General features: G+C 34.1%; 1 protein-coding gene across 3 annotated transcripts in view; it reads right to left on the bottom strand.

Moving 5' to 3' along the window:
• The window catches only part of WWOX (WW domain containing oxidoreductase), a 507,992-nt gene that overhangs the window by 393,034 nt on the left and 92,990 nt on the right, over window positions 1–21,968 (bottom strand). For all 3 annotated transcript variants that reach the window (XM_082770295.1, XM_082770296.1, XM_082770297.1), the window contains exon 6: window positions 7,226–7,314. In XM_082770295.1, coding sequence (XP_082626421.1) covers window positions 7,226–7,314 — 89 coding nt within the window. The remainder of the gene's footprint in view (window positions 1–7,225; window positions 7,315–21,968) is intronic.

The raw sequence follows: 21,968 nt of genomic DNA, 5'->3' as shown, positions 1-21,968 counted from the left end.
ACAAGGTGTCTCCTTTCCTTTTGGATCCTCACAGACCACTTTTTAAAGTCCTAAAGAATTAAGCCAAGCTCAACTTTTTACAGAATGCTGCTGCCATTGGTACCAATGCCATCCCCATTGTGTAATTACATAGTAATTACGTGCTGCTGTGTGTAATGATCTGATAATATCCAAACCACCTCCTAGCTTTCAGGAGCACTCTAACCACCAGACTGTAGACTCTGCTGGTGGTGGGCAAAGAGAGAACTCTTCAATCCCTTCTGCTGAAACCCCCCTTTTTTTTTTTTCTTTCCTTCCCCAGAAAATAATTCAATATCACAGCATATGCAAGAAGGAATGACTAACAGTTTGGTCTGGGCTGTTTCCTGTGAGCAGAGATTTCGTTCCTGTCTCCTATTTAAATAAATAATCCTGGACTCTGAAAATTCATTCCCTTATTCCTCCACTGTAACTCGAGAGTTTGAGCATACCTGAAAACTCCTCCATTTGTTAATCTTCACACCCACAGTTTACCAGAATAAATAACGAATGGGAGACAGAGTTGGTCGTCTTTCTTAGTCCAAAATTATTTCATAATTATAGTCCAGTTCCATGCCATGGTTGCATTCACAGCAATTAAGCAAGGGTCTCTGTCTGCTCTGACTCTACAGATGAACAATAGCCAAACCATCCTCCCTGATGCCAACTGGGGGGTGGCACTCCCATCAGTATTACAGACTATGCTGAAATCTGGGGGCTGAGATTTTATCAAATATTTTCCTGCCACCACATTAAAGAGGAGTAAAGAAAAATAGTCCAAAAGCAGTTGGTCACATTTATCACTCTCCATTTTGTTTCCAAAGCTGAAGAGCTAGATGTCTTCTGAGCCAACCAAAACAGCCAATGCAAGCATTCAGGTACTGAGTGAAACAGAAACAGTCCCCTGTCTTTAGATTCTCTTTCTTTTGCATTTGGCATCTGTAACTTAAGGAAGAAACTTGGATAATGCTCCAAAGACAAGTGGTAATTTCACAAATTTTAGACAAACCAGTTGTAGTCATAAAACTGTGCAAAAAACACCTAACATTCTTCTTGTTAATGTGCAAAAGCATTGAATATTTTTGCAGATGTAATTATAGGTGATCTTATAGAGAACTGTCAATTCTATTTTTATTTTAATACAGATTTTTACTTTAACAAAAATGTTCTGAGGAAGGTGATATTTCTTGCATTCAGAGAAGAAATTTAAGGTGATCTGGTGAAAACGTCATGATCTCTTGCCTCCAGTAAAAGGGGGGATGGGTTAAACTTGAGAGATTTTTAATTAAAAAAATACTGGAAACAGTCTCTGGATCCACTTGACTTGACACATGCTACCACAATGGGGTAATTGTATATGAGAACATAAAAACAGAATGAAAGAAAAACAAAAAATGAAAGAAAGAAAAAAGGTATTTATGCAGAAAGCCAATCCCTAGACTTTAATAAGGCACAGTACCACCACATGGGGAGGAGGGTGCGGGAAGAAAAAACAAGTTTCACCCTAATATTATTATGAATGCTTCAAATGCAGTCAAACTTTGATCTTATTTAAATTTAAGATACGTTCTATCTGCAACAGTAACTTCTGAACTATGCATGTTTCCATACTTAATTCAACATGAATATTTTTGAGTATCTCAAAACGTACAATGTCAACCAGAAGCTTGTGTCTAAGTAGCACTGTCAGAATGACAGCTATATATTTACGGAAGTTCAAAAGACAAATTTAATAGATCAACCGTTTCTAGCTTTAATTCACAAAATATATTTCTATAGATTTCAAAGATTTGTGATGGTTAGAAAATATATGCACACTTTGAACAACTTTATATAGTGGCAATGATTGTCTCTAACATCAGTTAACATCAGAAGTATCTAACAAAGATACTTCTACTACAGAACTGTTAATGACATTATGGCATAATAATATCACTAATAATTCATTTAAATCATATATTTAGTTTTTCCAGATCCTTTGTTATCTATGCAAGAACTTGCTGAACAGATCTCATATGGAATATATAAAAATAGAATTTATCACACATCTATGATTTATTTGTGAATAAATTAGAATTAAAATACAGTAAAAACAAGCATGCAATACGTCAGTTACAATCTAGGAAAATCCAGAAAAAGAGTATTCTAGAGTGCATTTTTAGCAGGCTCTGAAATCTTAATTGCACTCACAAGATTTCACAACACTTCTGCTTGCAGCATGAAAAATGAATGTACTCATGGAGTTTGAGGCCTCAGTAAAGGAGTCCAGCTGAAAATCTGGCCCTCACCATTTTGGGTCTGGTTAGGGAAATAATAAGAGACTAAGGTTCCAAACAGAGACTCATAATTCATAACTGCTGTCTTTTCTGTATTTCTACACACAGCATAAGTGAATAAACTGTTAGCATACGCCAATTCTTACCAAAAAAAAAAAAAAAAAATGCAGTGAAAATCTACATACGGAAGTCCTGCATAATTGTGAATTGTTACTACCAATTCAGAAAATTCTCAGTGGTAGCTTTTGGCAAACACTATTTTATGTCTTTAGAGTAATTCAAGTTTTTTCAGGATAATTTCTCTCTCTTTTTTTTTTTTCCCCTTCAAACACTGAGAACATTAAATTGGTTTGGCTGAAGATTACTTTAATTCAAACCAAGTGGCACTATGCACCACTCAAAACTAAAGAGGCACATAAAATTTCATGTGTAGCTTTACTGCTCAGTTCTACCTACTAACTGTTCTGCTCATGTCAGTGTTCTTATGCTGAGGATCAGGCAAGCACTATGCTTCACAATTGGAAATATTGGCAGCAATAGGTCAATACATATTTTGGAAATTTTGGAACTGAAACATTAGCCCTCCTTCCCAATTAAAGCACGGAGGTTTTAGTCAAATACATGATGACTAGGAAATAGATACCACAGCATCACATCCACAAATCCATGCTCCTGCACCAATACCAAACCCTACGGACTGTGAACTACCAAAGATGCTGGCTAGGTTTAAATGCTACATTGCATAAAAGCACAGGAGGGCAGTAATTTTGTCTATAAAGTGGGATTAATACCAACCATAATTCCTCACATTGTGCCCACTCAATGAAGAGGAGAGTCAACGCAGTGTTTTCTAGTTCCAAAAGCCTAATATGAAAGATTTGATTGTCTGCCTCATCCAACTGCACAAAAAGCAGCTAATGCCAAATCCATCTTAGCCCAGAATGTTATTATAAACAGATCATTTGATTTTCCGTAACAGAGACATTCAATCAACTGCCTGAGCTGGAAAATAGCAGAAGGGAAAGACTAGATAAAGCTAGAAGAAATAACTTGAACAGTTAGCCATTAGGTGCACTGAGGCCTTTTTCCTGCTCTCACCCAAACCCTAGCACCATGTTCACAAGGAAGGTGAAAGTCATCCACTGCTCGCAGAAATTCCCACTGGGGAATGTTTCTCCAGACAACAAGCCAGGGATACTAGAAGAATGCCAGAAATCACAGTAAAAATCACAGAAATTACAGCATTGCATTTCAAAACTACAAGAGAGCCTAAAATTAGTCAGTACTACCATACCATAATGAATTGGCTTTCAATATAGAATTTGTTCTGTGAACTCTTTGGCCCTATCTTTTATCAGGTAAGACTAACATTTCATATATTAGTCACATCATGTTCAAGTTGTGCTCCAGTCCTGTAATGAACTAAGAGGTAGATCAGCAATATTGTTTTATTCTGTCAGAAGACTTTGGGAGGTTCAACTGCAATTGAATACTTACCTTATTCTGCCCACAGCATCTTTTTAACTAAGAGAGAAAGAAAAACTGGAGAGCATCATTCTCTTGTTAAGGTAAACTTATATTCTGCTGTGGTCATGAAACTATAGGATCTAGGGTCATCTGTAAAAAGCCTTCTATCCCAAAACTTCATTTGAGCCTATGTAAAAAAAAAAGTCTCAAAAAGTAACAGCTGTATCAACTCAAGAGTGTAGATAACAGAAATAAAACAACTACTATTTTTTTCTGTGTGGATAAAGGATTTTCTAGAGTATATTTATAGGAATATAGCATAATTTACCAGTGTTTATATACTCTGAGACCGATTTTTATCCATGGACAAGGCTGCAACACCTAACAAATCCAAAAAGGAATAAAAGGTTCCTATCAAATATCTACAAGGCATAAAAACTTGAAGATGAATCATCTGATTTTTACTTTTAAATAAGAATGTCTTCTTAGCTCTTGAGTTCTACTCCAATTTGTATTTAATGTTTGCTTCCAGAGTAACTCTTTCCTCCTGTTTATTATTTACGTTTTTCTTAGAGCTCCCTCTGTTGCATCATTTGTTTTCTCTACACAACCAGCCCCTGTTAAAATCCTGCTGAACAAAGGCTGAAATTTCTTCATTCTTCAGGTAGTTTCCAGAATCTCTCAGATTCTCAAAAGATTCTCTGAAGAATGTGTTTTTTTCATGATTTAGCAATTTTTTCCTCTTCCACCATGAAACCCTTCCCCAGCTACAATAGGTTTTCATCCTTCAAGTGGATGAAATTTAGGAATACTTCTGAAGTAGTTCCATTTTAGCTTTCTCATTCAGGAGAAGATCAGTGAAACACAGTCCTTTAAGACTGTCTTCCAATAGCTATCAGCTAGGGAAGAACCTGCTCCCAAGTTGTGACACAGTTATGAGAATATCCATTTATGTGCTGACAAGATGTAGTATCCAGGCCACAAGTGTTTCAGATGAGCAGAATCTCAAAAGACAAGCAAATCTACTCTCTGTTTTATAAAGTTTCATCTATTGGGTCAGGCGGCACCAACACCAACAGTTTCTGTAGAATAATAAAGTGTCTTAGAAAGCAATGCTAGAATAGAGAAATTAAGCAGACAAGAAAACTGGCTGCTCCCAGAGGTTTAAGATGTTCACCACTGAATAGTAAAGGCCTCTTCACCGTGTATTTGGAGAAATAAAAGTGCACGTGTTTATTGAAAAGCATGTGTGTTCATATACAATTTCTCCTTCACACTTAACAAATTACTGTAGTTTTGCACAAGAAACCGAGATCTATAAAACTCAGAACTCAAGTGATAGCTTTGTTCACAAATATATATATATATATATATATATATATATATATTATTTGCTTTTTTCCTGCTTTATTGTTAAAGAATTTGTAAGAGATGTAAGAAATCTTTATACTCATCCCTATCTCATGCGTTCATTAATAAGAATTATGGCTACTATGTATGAACTGTAAACATAAGACAGTGTGTCCTCTCATACAGGTACATGAAAGCAGAGGTACCAAAGTCTTATGAAAGTTAAGCTACCAGCTTATGGACTTGCCAAAGCACAAAAAAACAAGATTCAGCCTGTCATTGAAGCCTGTAAGATTTCTTTCAATTGTTCAAAAAGCTACTGATGCAAAGGAATCACTGATCTGACAAAAGCCTCTGGACACGACCGCAAAACAAACAAACAGAGACAAAAGTAGTTAGTGCACATTAGGGCTGGAAAACACATAGGACTGGCATTGCAGTAATAAGATGCTATTGCTATGTAATTGCTTTTCTGACCATATCCAGACATAGTTAAATCACAAAAAATCAGAGCCAGAAAAACCTAGTAGGTCTTCCAGTCCATTCTCCTGCCAGTGCAGATGATTGTAAGGTAACTCTTCTGTATCTGCATCAGATAAAAGACCTACAGCCACAGGCAGTGTGTGGGGTCTGGTTTCCATCCAGACTCAGAGTTTAAACAAAATATAGCTGGAAATTCATTTTTGTCAAAACCCCACAAGTTTCACAGACCCTAGATGCAGACCTTAGATTTTCCTATAATGCTTAGAGTAGTTCTGCCAGACACACACTTCTAAGCACAGATGCAAGACAGAAATGTCTAAAGGCCAGACAGAGACTGTTTTCTATTACTAAATTTTTTCAAAATAAAATGAGAGTGAAACATCAGTAAAATCTGTCCATCACTGGCAATACAGCTAAACAGTGGTAAAACAATATATGCTAACAGAAGTAAAACAGAAGTTCACTTCTAAGGATTTATAACATGCATACCAAATGGACTACATAGGATGACCATTTGATATGATTGGCAACACACAAATCAAGAGCTACATTTGAAAAAAGGGTAGTTTTCACTGTACCATATCCTGTTTTTAAATAAATGTAGCATATTAAAAGCATGAAGGAATTAAATTAATTTTCTTTCTAATCTTTCTGTTCTAAATTAGAACAATTACTGTTCTTACGTTATGAAACTGAGTTGGTATCAAAGCATAATACTGAAAGAATTTCTCTTTCTACTTCAAGAAAATTTGAATATATGAAGATGCTGTATGGTAAGAAAACTTTGTTACAAAGGATTTTGGCAATAAAGAATCTTGTGTTAGAATTCAGTTTTGACAATTCTTTGAATCTGAAAGACAGGTAAGTACTAAAATGTCATCTGTCTATCCAAGTGAGATTTAGCTTTGGCAGTATTTAAAGAGTGAAAAAAAAAAATCATATATATATGATTTTTTTCCCCAAAGACAATATATTTTCAAAGCTTTCCAAGAGACCATATGCTCTTCACAGGTACAGTAATGTGTATGTGTTACAAAAATATTTGCAGAAAAAAAGCTAAGTTTGAACAGTCACAACAATCATTTGGACAAACTGGATAAAAGCACCACATGTAGAATTCATTGTCAAGAGCTGATACTTAGAAATTTCAAACCATTTCTTCAATGGTTGTTTTGTCAAGCTAAATTAAACCAACCATTTGGAAGTTAACTTGGTTATTGCAATATAAATTGGCCTATTGCTAAGTTTTGGCTGAAAGGGCTATGGTTTTTTATAGTTTATAAAAAAAGAGAGATAGAAGGCTAGACAAGAAAGCAAGACAAGTCTCTGAACCCTTGCAAACTACAGCAAAACTGATAAAAGTGACCTAAGCTGTTTTTTTACAGTTCATCTTTGGCCCTACTCAATAACCATAGGTTATTGAGCCCCCGTTTAAGCTTAAGCTGGGGCTACACATTGAATAGTCAGAGAAGTGTAATTACTATAATTTTTTTAAGATGAAAACAAATAGTCTCATTCATCTACTGTAGTTTCTGATCAGACCAGCTATGGCGAATGCTGCCAATTTTGCTCAGCTCATAAATACATTGAAAATACAAGAAATTATTAAATATAATCTTCTGAGTACTTACACATTCTTGGATTTGAATGCTTCAGCAAACTGCTGCACACTGTGAAGAGAAGCAAGGTCTAAGGTCATTGCTTCTACCTTGGCTTTATGCTGAAAGAAGAAAAAATAAAATAAATAAAAGATAAATAACAGCTTGTTTAGTTCACAGTATCATATATACATGTTATGAAACGTCTGATTCTCTTGTTCAACGCCAAAGTGAATACAAATCATCAAAAAGAATTGATGAGCACAATATTCAGTGCCAAAAATAGCATTTTATTGTTGTGGTTCTGCTAAAAATATACACCACATAGTGCATAGCTTTAAATAATACAATAAATTGACACAAGGTAGTTTTGAGGTTAATATGGTATCATTTTCCTTCCATTTAGCTGGTGAAACTCCTATGTAAGTTATGAAATAAAATGTACAGTAAGCATTATTCTTAATGCAAGCATTTTTAAAATATTATGCCAACAGAAAAATATTCAGTAAATATTCAATAAAAACCAGTTAAATTCAAACTCGTACATATTAACCCAAAACAATCTGTTGTTCACAGCAGGTAATAAAAAAGACACCATAAAATAAGTGCAGAAATCAACCTGTAAGCCTACATAGTTTTTCATACAGTAAGAGTTTACCAAGGTAGAAGATTTTCTAAAGATATTGTTTATGATCTTAAAGCCAACTTTTCATCTAGAAGATGGCGCAATGCCACAATAGGCGCAAATGCCACAAAATGACAGGTTAACCTCAAGATGCTCATCTCAGGCACCAGCCAAACAGCACTTTTTCATATTTTCTACTTCAAGATCCCTGCCCACGTACCTTTTGAAATGCTTACACTCCAAACCTGAGAAAAAAAAATGAACCAAAAGTCTATTTCCATTGCAACCGCCAATCAGCCAGGATCAAGTGGACCTCTGCTCTTCCAAGTCACAATTTTGAAATTGCTTTCACTTGATTCGGTTATGTGAATGCATCATGTCTCCGCACTGCAATGCCCAGCAGCCTTTCGTTCTTCCACAAACACTACTTTAAGACATCCATTGCAAAATGCAATGATGTACATGTGCATTTGTGCTTGCCTTCACTTTTAGGATCAGTGCTGCTCTGCATCTCACAAACTCTGGCACCTACAGGAAGCCGGCAAGAGCCCTGTAAATCCCCCCCAAACCTAGACAACCTTCAGTCCAATCTGCTTCTCACTCAGGAGAAAAGAAATTAGAGGGATGTTTCCTGCTATTCCAACTTGCTACCTATAACTGTGCATACGTATATACATACATGTATATATGGCTACATATAACTATACATCGTCATTTAGACTGGTTATTAGCACTGCTAGAAGAAAGAAGAAAAAGATGAGCAGATACTGTGGTGCTATGTAGCCAAAGGCAGCACTTGAGTGGCAATAGTAGATTTAGCAGCATGGTGCAATGAGATCTACTGTGATTAAGAAGTAATACAATGGGCATTTTTGGAGGAACAGAAAAGAGGTATGTGTATCAGCACAAGAGGTAGCCAAGAATAGCACTCCCATTATCTCCAAGTTTAAGCAATTCACCCAATCTCTGTTTCATTGCATCTGGTGCTTTTCTCACTGCATTTTTTTGTTATTTATTTCACTAGCACCCATTCTGCCTGCTACAGTTACCTTGCAGGTTGGGTTTAAATAGAATGTCAGTCAAATTCCTTTTGTCCCAGTCCAGCCAGACTTAATACAGCCAAAATTTTGACAGCTTCAGTTCCCATCAGGAAGTATCAATTGATGGCATCTGAAAATGTTAAACACAACATCCTTATGAAGATTCTTTTCACCCTCACAAGACACACATCATTCAAGTCCTGGGATTCGTTTTGCCCCACTGGGTAAATGTTTTCTTCTGTTTGAAGGTCAGAGACTTGAGAAAGTCGATGCTGCCTTGAGTTACGCAATAGAGCTGCATAACAACTCTTCAGATCAAAGCTGCTTACTTCATAGAGAAGTAGTGTGCATAGCTGGGTTTCTGCTTTCCTCAGATGAAACATTTTCCTGCTTCTCCCGAGGGGAAAAGGACAAGAATGCTATAAATACAGGGGCATAAGGGGGATCAAAAAAATAAAAATAATTGTCAAGTAGTTCAGCAGACTATACCACAAGCTGTTGGTTACTGTCTTCTTGGGGACACAGATTCAAGTCCGCATGGTATTGCTTAGGTAATGCTTTTGCTCTTGGTGTCAGATTTTAGGCTTCTGCTACCGATTCCAAGAATGCAAAAGAAGTCTTAGCAATTCAAGTTCAAAAAAATAAATAAATAAAAATAAAAGAGTATGATTACTCCAAAACACTTTCAGAAATAGAAATTAAAAAGACTAAAATTGCCCTAGATTTGTGGATAAATGTATTGAAGATATAATGATCAAAAATTTCAAAATCAAAAATTGCTGAAAGTGATAAGTGGTTAACTGTTAGATAGTAAATGCAAATTATAATTATTGTCTTTTTTGGTATAAGTTCCAAAAATGAAATGAGACCATCTTTTCAATTCATGCTCCATTTTCTTCAGCCAGTAAGATAGTTTATTTCAAACAATTTAACACTACTCCCCCTTTTTTTATCCTTTTAGTTTTGACACATACACAGTTGCAGAAAAAGATAAAAGAAAATATTTGTTAAGGAATTCAAGAAACCACTGACAATGATCTGAGGAAAATTAAAAAGGGAGGGCACAAAGAGCGATAGTTTTAGTAATTTTTTCTATTGAAGAGGTAGCAGAAGCAAATGACAAAATATTTTTTTCAATATTCTTCTTGCTTTTGCTTTTTTAAAAAGGCTGACACCAACAGCTTCATATGTGCACAAGGTGTGCTCCACACAGGAGACACACACTTGCTCTGTTTTCCTAATAGAAGAACCTGGAGTATGCCACATCCAAAGCACTCACAGGAGAACGTGCCACCCAAGTTTATGAAGGCATGCAAAAAGCCAAGCTGAGTATTTTCTCGAAACAGTAACTGGGGAAGGAACTGTGGGCTTTGGCAAGCTCCCCAACTTTTCTGTTTCAAACGCTTCCTGGCAAACTGAGATTCAAGCACTTCTCACTCCACAGAGACCATCAGTTCCTTCTGTAGCTTGAGAACGTCAAATGCTAAGCCTTTAGCACCAATCTATTTTCACTCCAAATTTTTCCTCTCTCTTACTTCTGTTGCAATTAAAAAATAAAAATAAAGAAATTTAAAAAGCAACATACTTGCAAGCTACATTTTTAATAATGTAAGAATAATTCTAATCAGTGACAAATATGAATATTTTGTTTGTTTTTAAAAGTAGCTCAGTATTACCTTTGTTACAATGTGTTCCCTCTATGTGTCAGAAGCACATATGCACATATTGTGGTATTTAAAAAAAAAAAAAAAGAAATTAAAAAAAAAAAAAAAAGAAAACACACAACTTTTATTATTTATTTTTTTTCTCAAAGGCATGATAACTGTAACCCAGTCAGAACCAATTGCTAATAGTATACTGCAAATCCTGATCTAACATGTCATAATTTTATTATGTTGATGTCTCTCACCATTTCACTTCATATACTTTTGGTACTGAATTATGCCTCATTTTATGTTAAGAAATCTTAAATGGGACTTGTCACTTTCCCAAATACAAAAGACGATCAAGCTTAAAACTGACTTCATGATATTCAACACACAAAGGCAGAATACTCCAGATTTTTTGTATTAAGTTGATTAAAGATATTAATGCTCCCTCTACTACTTTATTTTCAATTACATTATTGAAGGTGAAACTAAATAACAGAACAGGTGTACAAGAATTGAGAGAGCTCACTTCTAAATCACAGCAGCATACCCATATGGTGCCTATCACGAGCCAGTGCAAAACAAGCTGGCACCCTGGCTGCAGATCCCCCAGGACAACCATCCCAGCCACAGCCAGAACAACTTTCTCAACCCGACTCGGACCAACTTCGCAAACTGGCAGAAAGGAGAATGCACACAAGAGGGTAGAGCTTTCGCGGTCTGCTGAGCCTGGTGAAAACAATGACAACTGGAACCAACTGAAACAGAGCGGTTTGGAGGGGGAGTTTTTGCATTTCATGAAGCCCAAAGAGCAGTTGGAGGCTAACAATGTCTAGGCACCAACATCCTGTCTTTGAAGAAAGAGCCGAAGGCGTATCATTCTCTAGCTCCTAACAAGTTCTCTTCTAACAACAGAATTGCATTGTGAAAAATGCAAAGAAAAAAAAAAAATTATCTTGTATTTGATGGTTTTATGCCCGGTTCTAACCATTTTATCAATATTTTCAGATAAGTTTTGTTGCTCTCAACAGAAATAACACCAGCAAAAAGTCTGTTTAGGTTTGTATGCAAGATGCTCCCTATTGAAGTAAAAATATTAAAAATGCTTAAGTGCAATTGGTTATATTTTGCACTCATGCTAGAAAAATGCTTATTGATGCAGAAACTAACAAGAAAGTGAAAACATCCAGAAAGCAAGCAATTTCACTATATGCAATGTATTCACTTTACAGCTTAAAAACTGTTTAAAAATGAACACTGCATGGTAGAGTAGTTTGGCAGTAAACATGATTGTGCATTTGTGTCTTGGTATTGAAGAAGGAGCCCTTTTTCATAGTGAATTTTTCATTCAAATGTAAGTGATGATTTACGTTAAATATAGGTAAAGCACAGCTACATTTTCCTGAAGGATTGCAAGGAAGTGAAGAGCAGTACAATGAGTTGAGGCATAAAAGCTTTCTCTGTCATAATATTTATTATAATGGCATATAAAATAGCTGAAATAAATAATAGATGACTAAAAGTAAATTCATATGATAAAGAATCTTTCAGCAGACACCATTACTTCTGACTGCTCCAGTTTCATAGAGAGTTGAAGAGTCTTAATAAATATGCTGTAGTCCCTGTATCTCATGTAAGTACAAGTCATTTTGTGAGGGGCTACTTAAAATGTAACATAGTGGACACTAGATAATTTACTGCCTAATTTTACTCTCAGAAGGTATCATGTATATATCTGGCATTTAAAAGCCCTTAACTCAAAACTGAATACACAGCACAACAACTAAAATATCTGACTTTGAAGGACTGAAAACATAATAAATTGGATAAAATTAAAAAGTTTGCTTTGATTAAAAAAGAATCTTGATGACATGGTATGCAAATAATTATTTTATGCAGTGTGAGAAACAGAAAATCTTCAGAAAAAAAAAAAAAAGAGTTTGGTATCAAAACTGATGAAAAGACTGTGGATTTATCTTAAAATAGGTAAAATGAACAAATATCCAAAACTCAGCATATGACAAGCAATGCCCAAATAAAACCATATTTCCATGCTGAGGACGAAGTAGAAGACGTTTTAGAAGCATGTCTGACAATTTGACACACAGCTTATGACAGTCAATAGCCAGTACCATGCACTATTTATGGAGGTACATAATAGGGAAAAAGGCTTTCACTCGGGATTAGGACTGTAAATATTATTGTCCCTAATGTATTCAACATTTGGTACTTCATGCAAAACTGTATTTATGTAATGCCAGCTTCATACTGTTGTGGGCTTTGAATGTTATACATTTACTTCTCATGGAACTGAGTGGGACAAGTGAATCTTAACTGCCTCAAAAGTAACCAAATGCACATACTAGATGCTTTAATAATACATTCTTATGCTACATTTGAGATACCTTAAAGTCCATTAAAAGAGACCATGGTTGAACAGTTTTACAGTAATTTTTCTAGTTTTTCTTTACCCCCATATATCAGAATTTTCTATATATTACTTTCAAATTTTCACTAACTTTATGCAAGAGAAGAGGTACACATGATAAAAAATTACCTAAATATTATTTTATTACCAATACATGTGATCTACAAAGAAATAACTGGGATTGATTGTGATTCTTCATTACAATCAGAGATTAAAAGGATTTTGTTTCTTTCTTTGGAAAGAAAACGTAATGCTTGGTTTCACTATTTCCCAACATGTTTGTTTTACCTATATTTTAGTTATAATTTACTGGTTCAAATTATTCTAATACTCATCTTGCTCAGTCCTGTTGAATACGTTTTCATGCTGCAAATTAACTTTCTCAAAATAATGATCTTATAAAGCCTGGTTGTTCCTGTTTAAGTAACAAGATCTTCATGTCCTCCACAAAAATGCAATTCCAGCAGTAGTTGCCTTCATCCAACTCAATGAATAGCATGTCTCTGGAGACCAAATGGGTCAAAATCAGTCTACACATTGTTCGGATTACTGATCATCCTCGGACCTACATTTTACCACAAAGAATAGCTCATTATGATTATTTTCCTTTTCTCCACCCCTTCTGCAGTACATATATGGATGTTTGGCAGAGAAATATTTTTGTTTTTACCATCTTCTGCAACTTAAAGCAGTAGGAGGCCTCTTCAGAAAAATCTGAAGCCACCAAGCTGAAGTGTGATTGTATTACAAATGCATGCCTTAAAGCTGAAACTGTAGCTCCCTACAAATGATGGTCTAAAACAAACTTCTGAATTGGAGATTTAAATATTAAGCTCAATGTGATTATAAAAGCAACAAAGAAGTCTGGATCTTCAACTGGGAAAAAAATAAAAACTAAGAAAACAAATGAGCAAATTTAAATTCTGAAGACAAGAGACATGAAAGAATAATAAAGAAGACCTGATAAGGAGTTTCAGTTTTTGAGAATGCCTTACACCAACCCAGCACTTGGCCTTCCCATTTAAACAAAGCACTATTCACAGTAATATTTTTCCTTCTGCCAAATACTTAATTTACTTATAATGTAAAACCTATGTTATAAATACTACTATGTGAAGTCTCTAGGTACAGTTTGTATATTTGAGTTGGACATGGAAGTGCTTTCTTAGTTATGCAATCAGTCATTTTAAATCTCCAATATTTCTGAACTGTGTATCTATTTCTATGTAAATGTCTACTTATAAAAGGAAATACAAAATACACTTATCTATTTCTTTGTGGCCACTCAATTTTTATCAGGTGTTAATATATTTTCTTTTCTTCAGCAATAAATACCAGTACTATGAGCAATATTATGTTATTTCACAATCTGTACATTAGCTAACTCTTAGATCAATATCTCTGCAAATTTGGCCTTTTATATCTTCTGAAGACAAATATAAAGAAAAAAAAAAAAAGGAAAACATCTGCATTTCCTTTTGAAATTAGTATCTTCAGAGAAATAAACTACACCACAACAATCCTAAGTCATACTTAAAGAGAGTAAGGAAAGTCAGTTTCCAAGGAACGTTTTTAAAATTATTTATTCCTTAGCCATACAGAAGAAAAAAAGATACTCAGAAATTACTAGACTATAATTTCGGAATACTTCGATTTACAGGCTCCAAATGTCCCTGATTTTTCTTGGATACACATGGTTTCATTGCACGCAGTACACATCTGCTTCAATAACAAGAAATTACATGCATTTAAAAAAATATCTACCATAGGTTTTGGCAGTAGGAATTTGTCTAGCTCTTAATGTACATGAATTGCTGGTATTTCCTTGGAAGCCTACTTTTAGCTGATTTTTTTTTTTTCTTTCTCTGGATGTAGATTGTTTCGTTCCATCTCCAAACCTCATTCCTGTAAAGCTCATTTGAATTTATCTTGGGGAATCTCAAATAATCTTGGCAATATATTACATGTGTATGGTTTACTATTCTAATAAACATATCTTCTTGTTTACAGAATAATAGAGGGAGCCTGGGAACATGTAACAGGATCTGGACTGTGGAGAGCCTCCTATTCAAATGCTTTCAATTCTTTTCATTCTGAAAGATTTGAAGTGATAGCAGAACACATTGTCAAAGCAGCAACAAGGCAAACAGCATTGAGATAATTTACAAAGTACACACTTCTAAAAACTTGCTCAATATGAAGTCTTAAGATTAAATAAACCAATGGGTTGCTGAGAAATATGCAATAGAGGTGGCAATGGATTTTTTGGAAATGACAGAAGTTGGAGAAAGAACGAGTATTTCTAAACAGATTGCAGCAGTAACACCACTGTTGCAATACTGTATTATTGTTGTTAATCATCCACAACATTAAAGATACATTATCTTATATATACTGCTACGCATAAGCTGACATATAAAACTCACAGCAGGATTTCACATCAATACTTTGCACATACAGAAAATGTTAGCATCCTTCCTACAGATGCCAGGCAAGACGAGAAAAGCATGATGGTCAAAAGGGCAACAATGTTTAAGTAAATACAAAATGAACCCTTTTCCCCTGTTCTCTCATGATCCATAATCATAAGCTATGTTGTTGCCTGAAAGTGCAGACATGCACTGTGCAGTGCATTAATCCTTCAAACACTAACAGATGCTGGCAGGGATTTAGGCTGGAATGTATTTACAAAGTGACAAATTATGTTCCATATTATACAGAGAGAGAAAGAGCACCCACAAATAGGCTGATAAATGTCAGCTGCAGTCACGACAAACGGTTTATTTTTATTATACTGTAACCACAAATGTTTTTTGCAGGGAGGCCCTAAGATTTATTTGTTGCAGGAAAAAACAAGATTATATATGACACAAAGTAATAACTGTGAGATCACTGATGTTCTGGGCAGCTTGCCCTCCTGGAAGCTATGTTCAGATTGAAAAATGTTGCTTAAAAATGGTATGTTATATGACACAAAATAAATAGTTCATAAATCTGTATTGAAACAACAATAACTAATAATTAAAGACAGGCTTAGGACATGGCTTATACAAGTTAAAAGGAAAGCTTAGTATTTCCTGTAGTGGAATGCTGAAAACGAAGTAACAATATTAAAATAAATCTGATGAAATTGTTTCAGATTAAAAACAAAGTGCTATAATTGCTAGATGGATGCAATATATATTTTAAATGTGCTCTATGCACATTTAGTTCAGCACAATTAATTGGCAGAATAGTGACGTCTGCAGGTTTAAAAATGCATTGCAGCTATTATGAAGTACATCAATGAGGCTTGCCAATAGATTTAAGGTACAATTTCCACACATACACACTCTCCTAATATTGGGAAAACACAAATATGCGTGTTTTTAAAAGACATTACTTCTTTAATCATTAATAACTTCAGGATGCTTCAACATAAGTAGAAATTAATACATTAGACAAACAAGGAAATGAAACAAAATTAGTAACTATCTTCTTAAAACATTTTAATTGACAGTTCACAGCTTATAAACTCCTAGCTCTAAACAATATAATGTATTTATTGTGGATAAAAATAAGTAATCTATTTTACAGGACAGTATCCTCAAAGAAGTAAATGTATATACAAGTTCTTTCTTTTGCTTCCACAACTGTTCCCATCCCCTACCTAAGAGATACATACAAAATGATACCATTTCAGGTCACATTGCTATGCATGTAATTTTAGAAAGTGAAATAAAAGGATGGAATCACATTAGTAAAGATTTCTTGTGGAAATAAGGGTTGGCAAGATCAGGTTTTTAATATACACTCAATACAGAAAATATAGTCTTTGATGAAATAATATTAAGTCTTTCTGCATGTACAAGAAAATATCAGGCATATTTGAACAGTACTAGAATATGGAAACCTGGCATCATGCTACCTGAGTTCTGATGACAAAAATAGGATATTTTTCTATACTTTCTTCTTAAGGAAATAAAATATTATGTGACAAAGAAAACAAGAACAAAATAAATACAAAGACTGGAATTAAATTTCTGTGGATACGTGGCCCGTTTAATAGTCGTTTTGTTCTATTTGTCATCAACAATGTAGATATAAAACCAAACACATCATTTAAAACCTAATGTAATTCCAGGGATGCCTAAAAATCCCTGATCAAAGTCCAGACCATGTATTTTACAGATGCAAAAAGCTGATTGTGTTCAGACACAGACTGAAGGGGTCATAAGGCCATGTCACATTGTCCTAATAATTAAGAATGTTAAAAACAGCTTTAGCATAAATGTGGTTGAAGTCCAAAATAAACTGCCTCATTTTTAAGTACTGTCATCCTAAAAATCTGAGGTTTTCTTTTATCAAACATATGTGATTTCTTTGGATAAAGTTTTGATCTATAGATAACAAAAGGACTCCAGAAAAACTATCATGCAGCAGTGGGACTGTCAATGCTCACCTACTTACTTACTATTATACTTACTTTTCTTATAGAATTTCCTAAAGAAAAATTGCCAGTGAATAATGTAGTTACACGGATGGAGACTATACATGTACCTTAGTATTATATTCTTACAATATCTGTACATACAAAACAAGGAAGTGCTGCTACTACAGCAAGTGAAGCAGCAAGAAAAGCATAATAAAAAAACTAATTGTAATTTTAAAAATCTGCCTGAATAGCATGCAAGATTGATATAAAATGATTGATATAAATGGACATAAAATATGTTTTATGTTTTAGAGGGTGGGGGAAACAAGGGAAAAAACAAACAAACAAACAAAAAACCTCCCTTTCCTTCTTTCCCTTTCAGAAAAGAAGCCTGAAACACAAAGAACTGAACATGAAGAGAAGCAGCACAGTAAGTCTGTGAGTAACACTCTACTGGACAGAAAGACTTTTAGATCCTTTCTGCAGTTCTGCAGCCACAAGGGCTAATGACACTCCTAAATGTAGTAATTCAATTATTAAATTAATTTTAATTTAACAAATATTTTAATTCAACAGATATTGTCACATAGCTAAATAATTGGCATATATTTTACCTTAATTTTATAAATGCCTTAATTTTTTAAATGCCTTTTTAGCTAATAGCTTAGGCTTTTTCCAAATTTTAAGGTAAATACTGGCTGTACGTACCTGAACACCTGAAAAAATAGCAGTAACTGTATATCTTACCCATATGCCACATGCAAAAATGTAAAACATATTAAAAAAAATCAAAAAGAAAATTTCTAAGCAGATGTTTATAAACAGAAGGTAATGGATAAAAACCCAAACACAATGCTGCATTATGTTACATGATTCACTGATGAACCCATTGGAACTACAGCAAAAAGCCCTTCTGGAAAACTTCCAGAAATTAAAAGGTGCAAACAAGCTGCCTAATACCCTTGCGTAGACTGAATTCTTATGAAGAAAATAAAGTTTATTGTCTGGAAACAGAGAAAGCATGAGGAAAGCACTAAAGCAATGGAGGTGAACAATTAGACAGATGTTCACTTAAGGAAATAAAGAGAACAGAAGAAGCCATCACTGAGGAATTTTACGAGAATACTGACAACTCTGCACCTCATCAAGGGCACTGGTAAAGTTAAAGCCACTGAAGCCATTTCTACTCAACTCCGCGATAACTGCTGACCTTGCAAAAGTCTGCATTTAGCAAATGTGGCTTAGGAAAATAGCATTATACTTTTTATTTTACTCTTTTTCCAAAACACCATTTATGTACTGTACTGTATATTTCAAGAAAGTAAACTGTATTTCCTTGTATATTACATATACTCACAATTTTTCCTAACTATGTCTGTGCATCAGGAAAATCTACATAAAAAAAAATCATCATCATATTTGTCATTTCAATAAAATTGAATACTGTTAATTATACCTGATCTTCATATACGAATGGCTGGAATGGCTTTTGCTTAATACAATTATATATTACTGTAGTTGGAAGTTTGCATAGAGTACTATATATTGCAATATGATTATGGTTTAAAACATACAACTTTGACATTTAACAACCAAAACAAAAATGGTGGAAAACCAATATTTTGTTGATAAACTATCCTATAGAGCAATTATACATATATACACACACACACACGCATAGATGTAGGCAAAAGGAAGAAAAGGAATTTTTCCTTAACAATAATAAGAGGATTTTTTGAGAAGGATAGAAGTCTTTTCTGTGCTTGTGCAGGATGAGGTACTAATGTAATTTGTTCCATAAACATATTTCTATTGTTTAAAATATCATTTCAAGAGTATGCTTTGTGATAATACTTCCATTGTGGTTTTTCAGGAAAAAAAAAAAAAAAAAAAAAAAAAAAAGAGTATATATACCCTCCAAATCTCAAGTGCACTACCAGTTTCTTTTTCTTTTATCTACTCATGTATTTTTAAAAATGACTCTCAAAGTAATCTGAAACTGTAGCTCAGTATCACTAACATGATTTTCATCATTTTCCTGTTTACTGTGGACTACTTCCTATTACATTCATAAATTGTTTCTGAACTGCAAATATAAATATAATACATATCACCTTAGCCATGTAGTACAGGGAACACTAGTATCAGAAGTGAACTATTCAGTTATCCAATTGCCAGAGTTCCCACCAACTTTAAAAAACAGACTAGTCTAACTTGTATCGTTAGCATAACCTATTTCAGTATCAGGTTGTAGAGACAGGGAGGAAGTACTAATTAATAGCTATGTAATAATCTATATATTACTCATACACAAAAGAAAAAAAATAATCCTATGGTACCGATTTTTAACAGCATGTTTTTTAAAAACACCTGACTTTCTTGAGCATCAACCACTTACAAAAAGGGATAGCTCTTTTATTCCAAACATTTTTGTGCCATTTGCAATTTAATCGGTAGTTTACCCAGGTTTGCAAGGGTCACCCTGCTTATTTCCTACACACTAAAGTTTCAAAGTTCCCAGTAACTCCAGAGAAATGAACAAGAAAATTTCATCATTCACATTTTAAATAATATAAAAGATGTGGAATGTGATTGATTTCACACTAGAGAGAATTGAAATTACAGTTATGGGATAGGGTTTTTTATGTACTGTAAGGTCAAGTAATAGTAAATAATTAATGAATTGTGAAACAAATTTTCTATAAGACAACACATAAATTATATTCAATAAGATCAAAAAGTGTAGTTACACCAAAAATCCATACAATATATCACAAAATGAAGAAAATGCATGATCCTGAGCAATAAAGAGGTTTTTGCCATTATATTGGAATTACTGTTACTCTCTGATGGAATATAAATAACATATTTCCATACATAACCATATTTTTCAAAGGTTTTAAATGTCAAAACCTATAACAAAAAGAAAAGAGAGGATTTTCGGATTTGTTTTGCTGTTGTTTTTTATACTAAGATTTCCTCACATCTCCAGCAGTAAAGGTGCATCTCATGCATCTGAGAGCAGGATGATCAATTAGATCAAGGCCTAGAGAAAACCACAGGGCTCTTTCTCCAGTCTTACTACTGACTTGGGCTTCAGCCAGTCTAAGGATTGCTTATCCATATTACTTTACTAGCCTAAATGTTATGTTCTGTGATGCTGAGGCTGTATCTTAAAATTCATAATACGTGTTGCACAATACAATATTGGAATGATCTTGCTTAGACCTTCTTGGGCCATTGACATACAATAACGTGAATTCAAGTCAGGAGGACAAAAAGGAAACCCCCAAACCACCAAAAGTTACCCAATATATTTTTTTGAGTTAATATTTAAAATTAGTTGAATTTGGTGCTTTCTGGATTAGTAGATGGAAAAGCTGTTCTTCAACTGCATGAAATTAATGTTCTGACTTGCATGATATAAAGAATTATCTTCTTTATAATAAAATACATATTCTTGCTTAGAGAAGAAATTATTCCAGCTTTCAGATTAAACTGTAGCAAAATATTACATATAGAGAAGGACAAAGGGGAGAGGAAAAATAACCAGCTTTTCAGGAATGGTTTTCTCACTTATGATGGCTGCTTTTCAGTCATTTCAAATTGTTCCTGGGGATAATGAATGAGAAAAAAATACACATAGCAAAGTTCCTGACAAAATTTTGTATCAAAGGCAGGCAATTTATCACACCAGTTTCAAAAATAGTCCAGATTAACATCCTTAAAATAAATACACGTAGGATGATGGGTCTCTGGCACCAACTGTTTCATGCTATAGATCTGCTTGTTTTGAGTCATGCTACTTGCAGTTAATGACATAGCTAGTGAACAGTACATACAGTCAAAATATAGTTTTGAGATAACTTACAAACACCATATTTTGCATAGTTATAAATTTAAGTCAATAACCTGTAACAGATACATACATAAACAGCTTGAATACAGTCCTGCCAAAATACACCAAGTTCCATTTAGACATAAGTACTGATCCATTGCCCTGAATCCCAGCGCAATTCTGTGGTTTCTCCTACCAGACCAAAGAAGAAGAAAACATGCAATCACAAATGAGAGGCTTGTAATATTTTTTTTTAATTTTCTGATTGTATAAACTCATTCATCTTGTAAATTTTGAAGACGTGCACAAATAAACAAACTTGCCAAGAAAATCTAGAACAGCTTCCAATCCTTTACTGTAAAAGAAATGTAAACTTCCAAAAAAAGCTAAAAAAAAAAAAAAATATAGTAGTTTCCTTTTCAAAGGTGCTTATATTAATAGCATCTAAAATAAAGCAATTATCAAAAAACATCAATTACAAAGACTCAGTGAAATTACAAAGAAAAATTAAGTCACTGGAAATTAAAAATGAAAGTTAATTGTCAGTGAAGCTAGTTTTATACTTTTATAACTATGATCTTATAATGCAATGTGACATTAGAAGCAGACAGAGCTACGCATTTTTTTCACAGGAAAACCATGGTTCCTATGCAGTGCTCCACCGGCTATGCTAAATAGTTTACAAAATCTTGTTGTCCCTATATTATTTCAGGTAAAAGTTTCATAACCATCATGTACTGTCAAAAAGTTGCCAGACCTGACAGTGATACACAATGGCAGTG

The sequence above is a fragment of the Aythya marila genome (genome assembly GCF_965140915.1).
Source record: "Aythya marila genome assembly, chromosome: 12".
NCBI classification, from domain to species: Eukaryota; Metazoa; Chordata; class Aves; order Anseriformes; family Anatidae; genus Aythya; species Aythya marila.
This window is presented reverse-complemented; position numbering and strand designations above follow the sequence as displayed.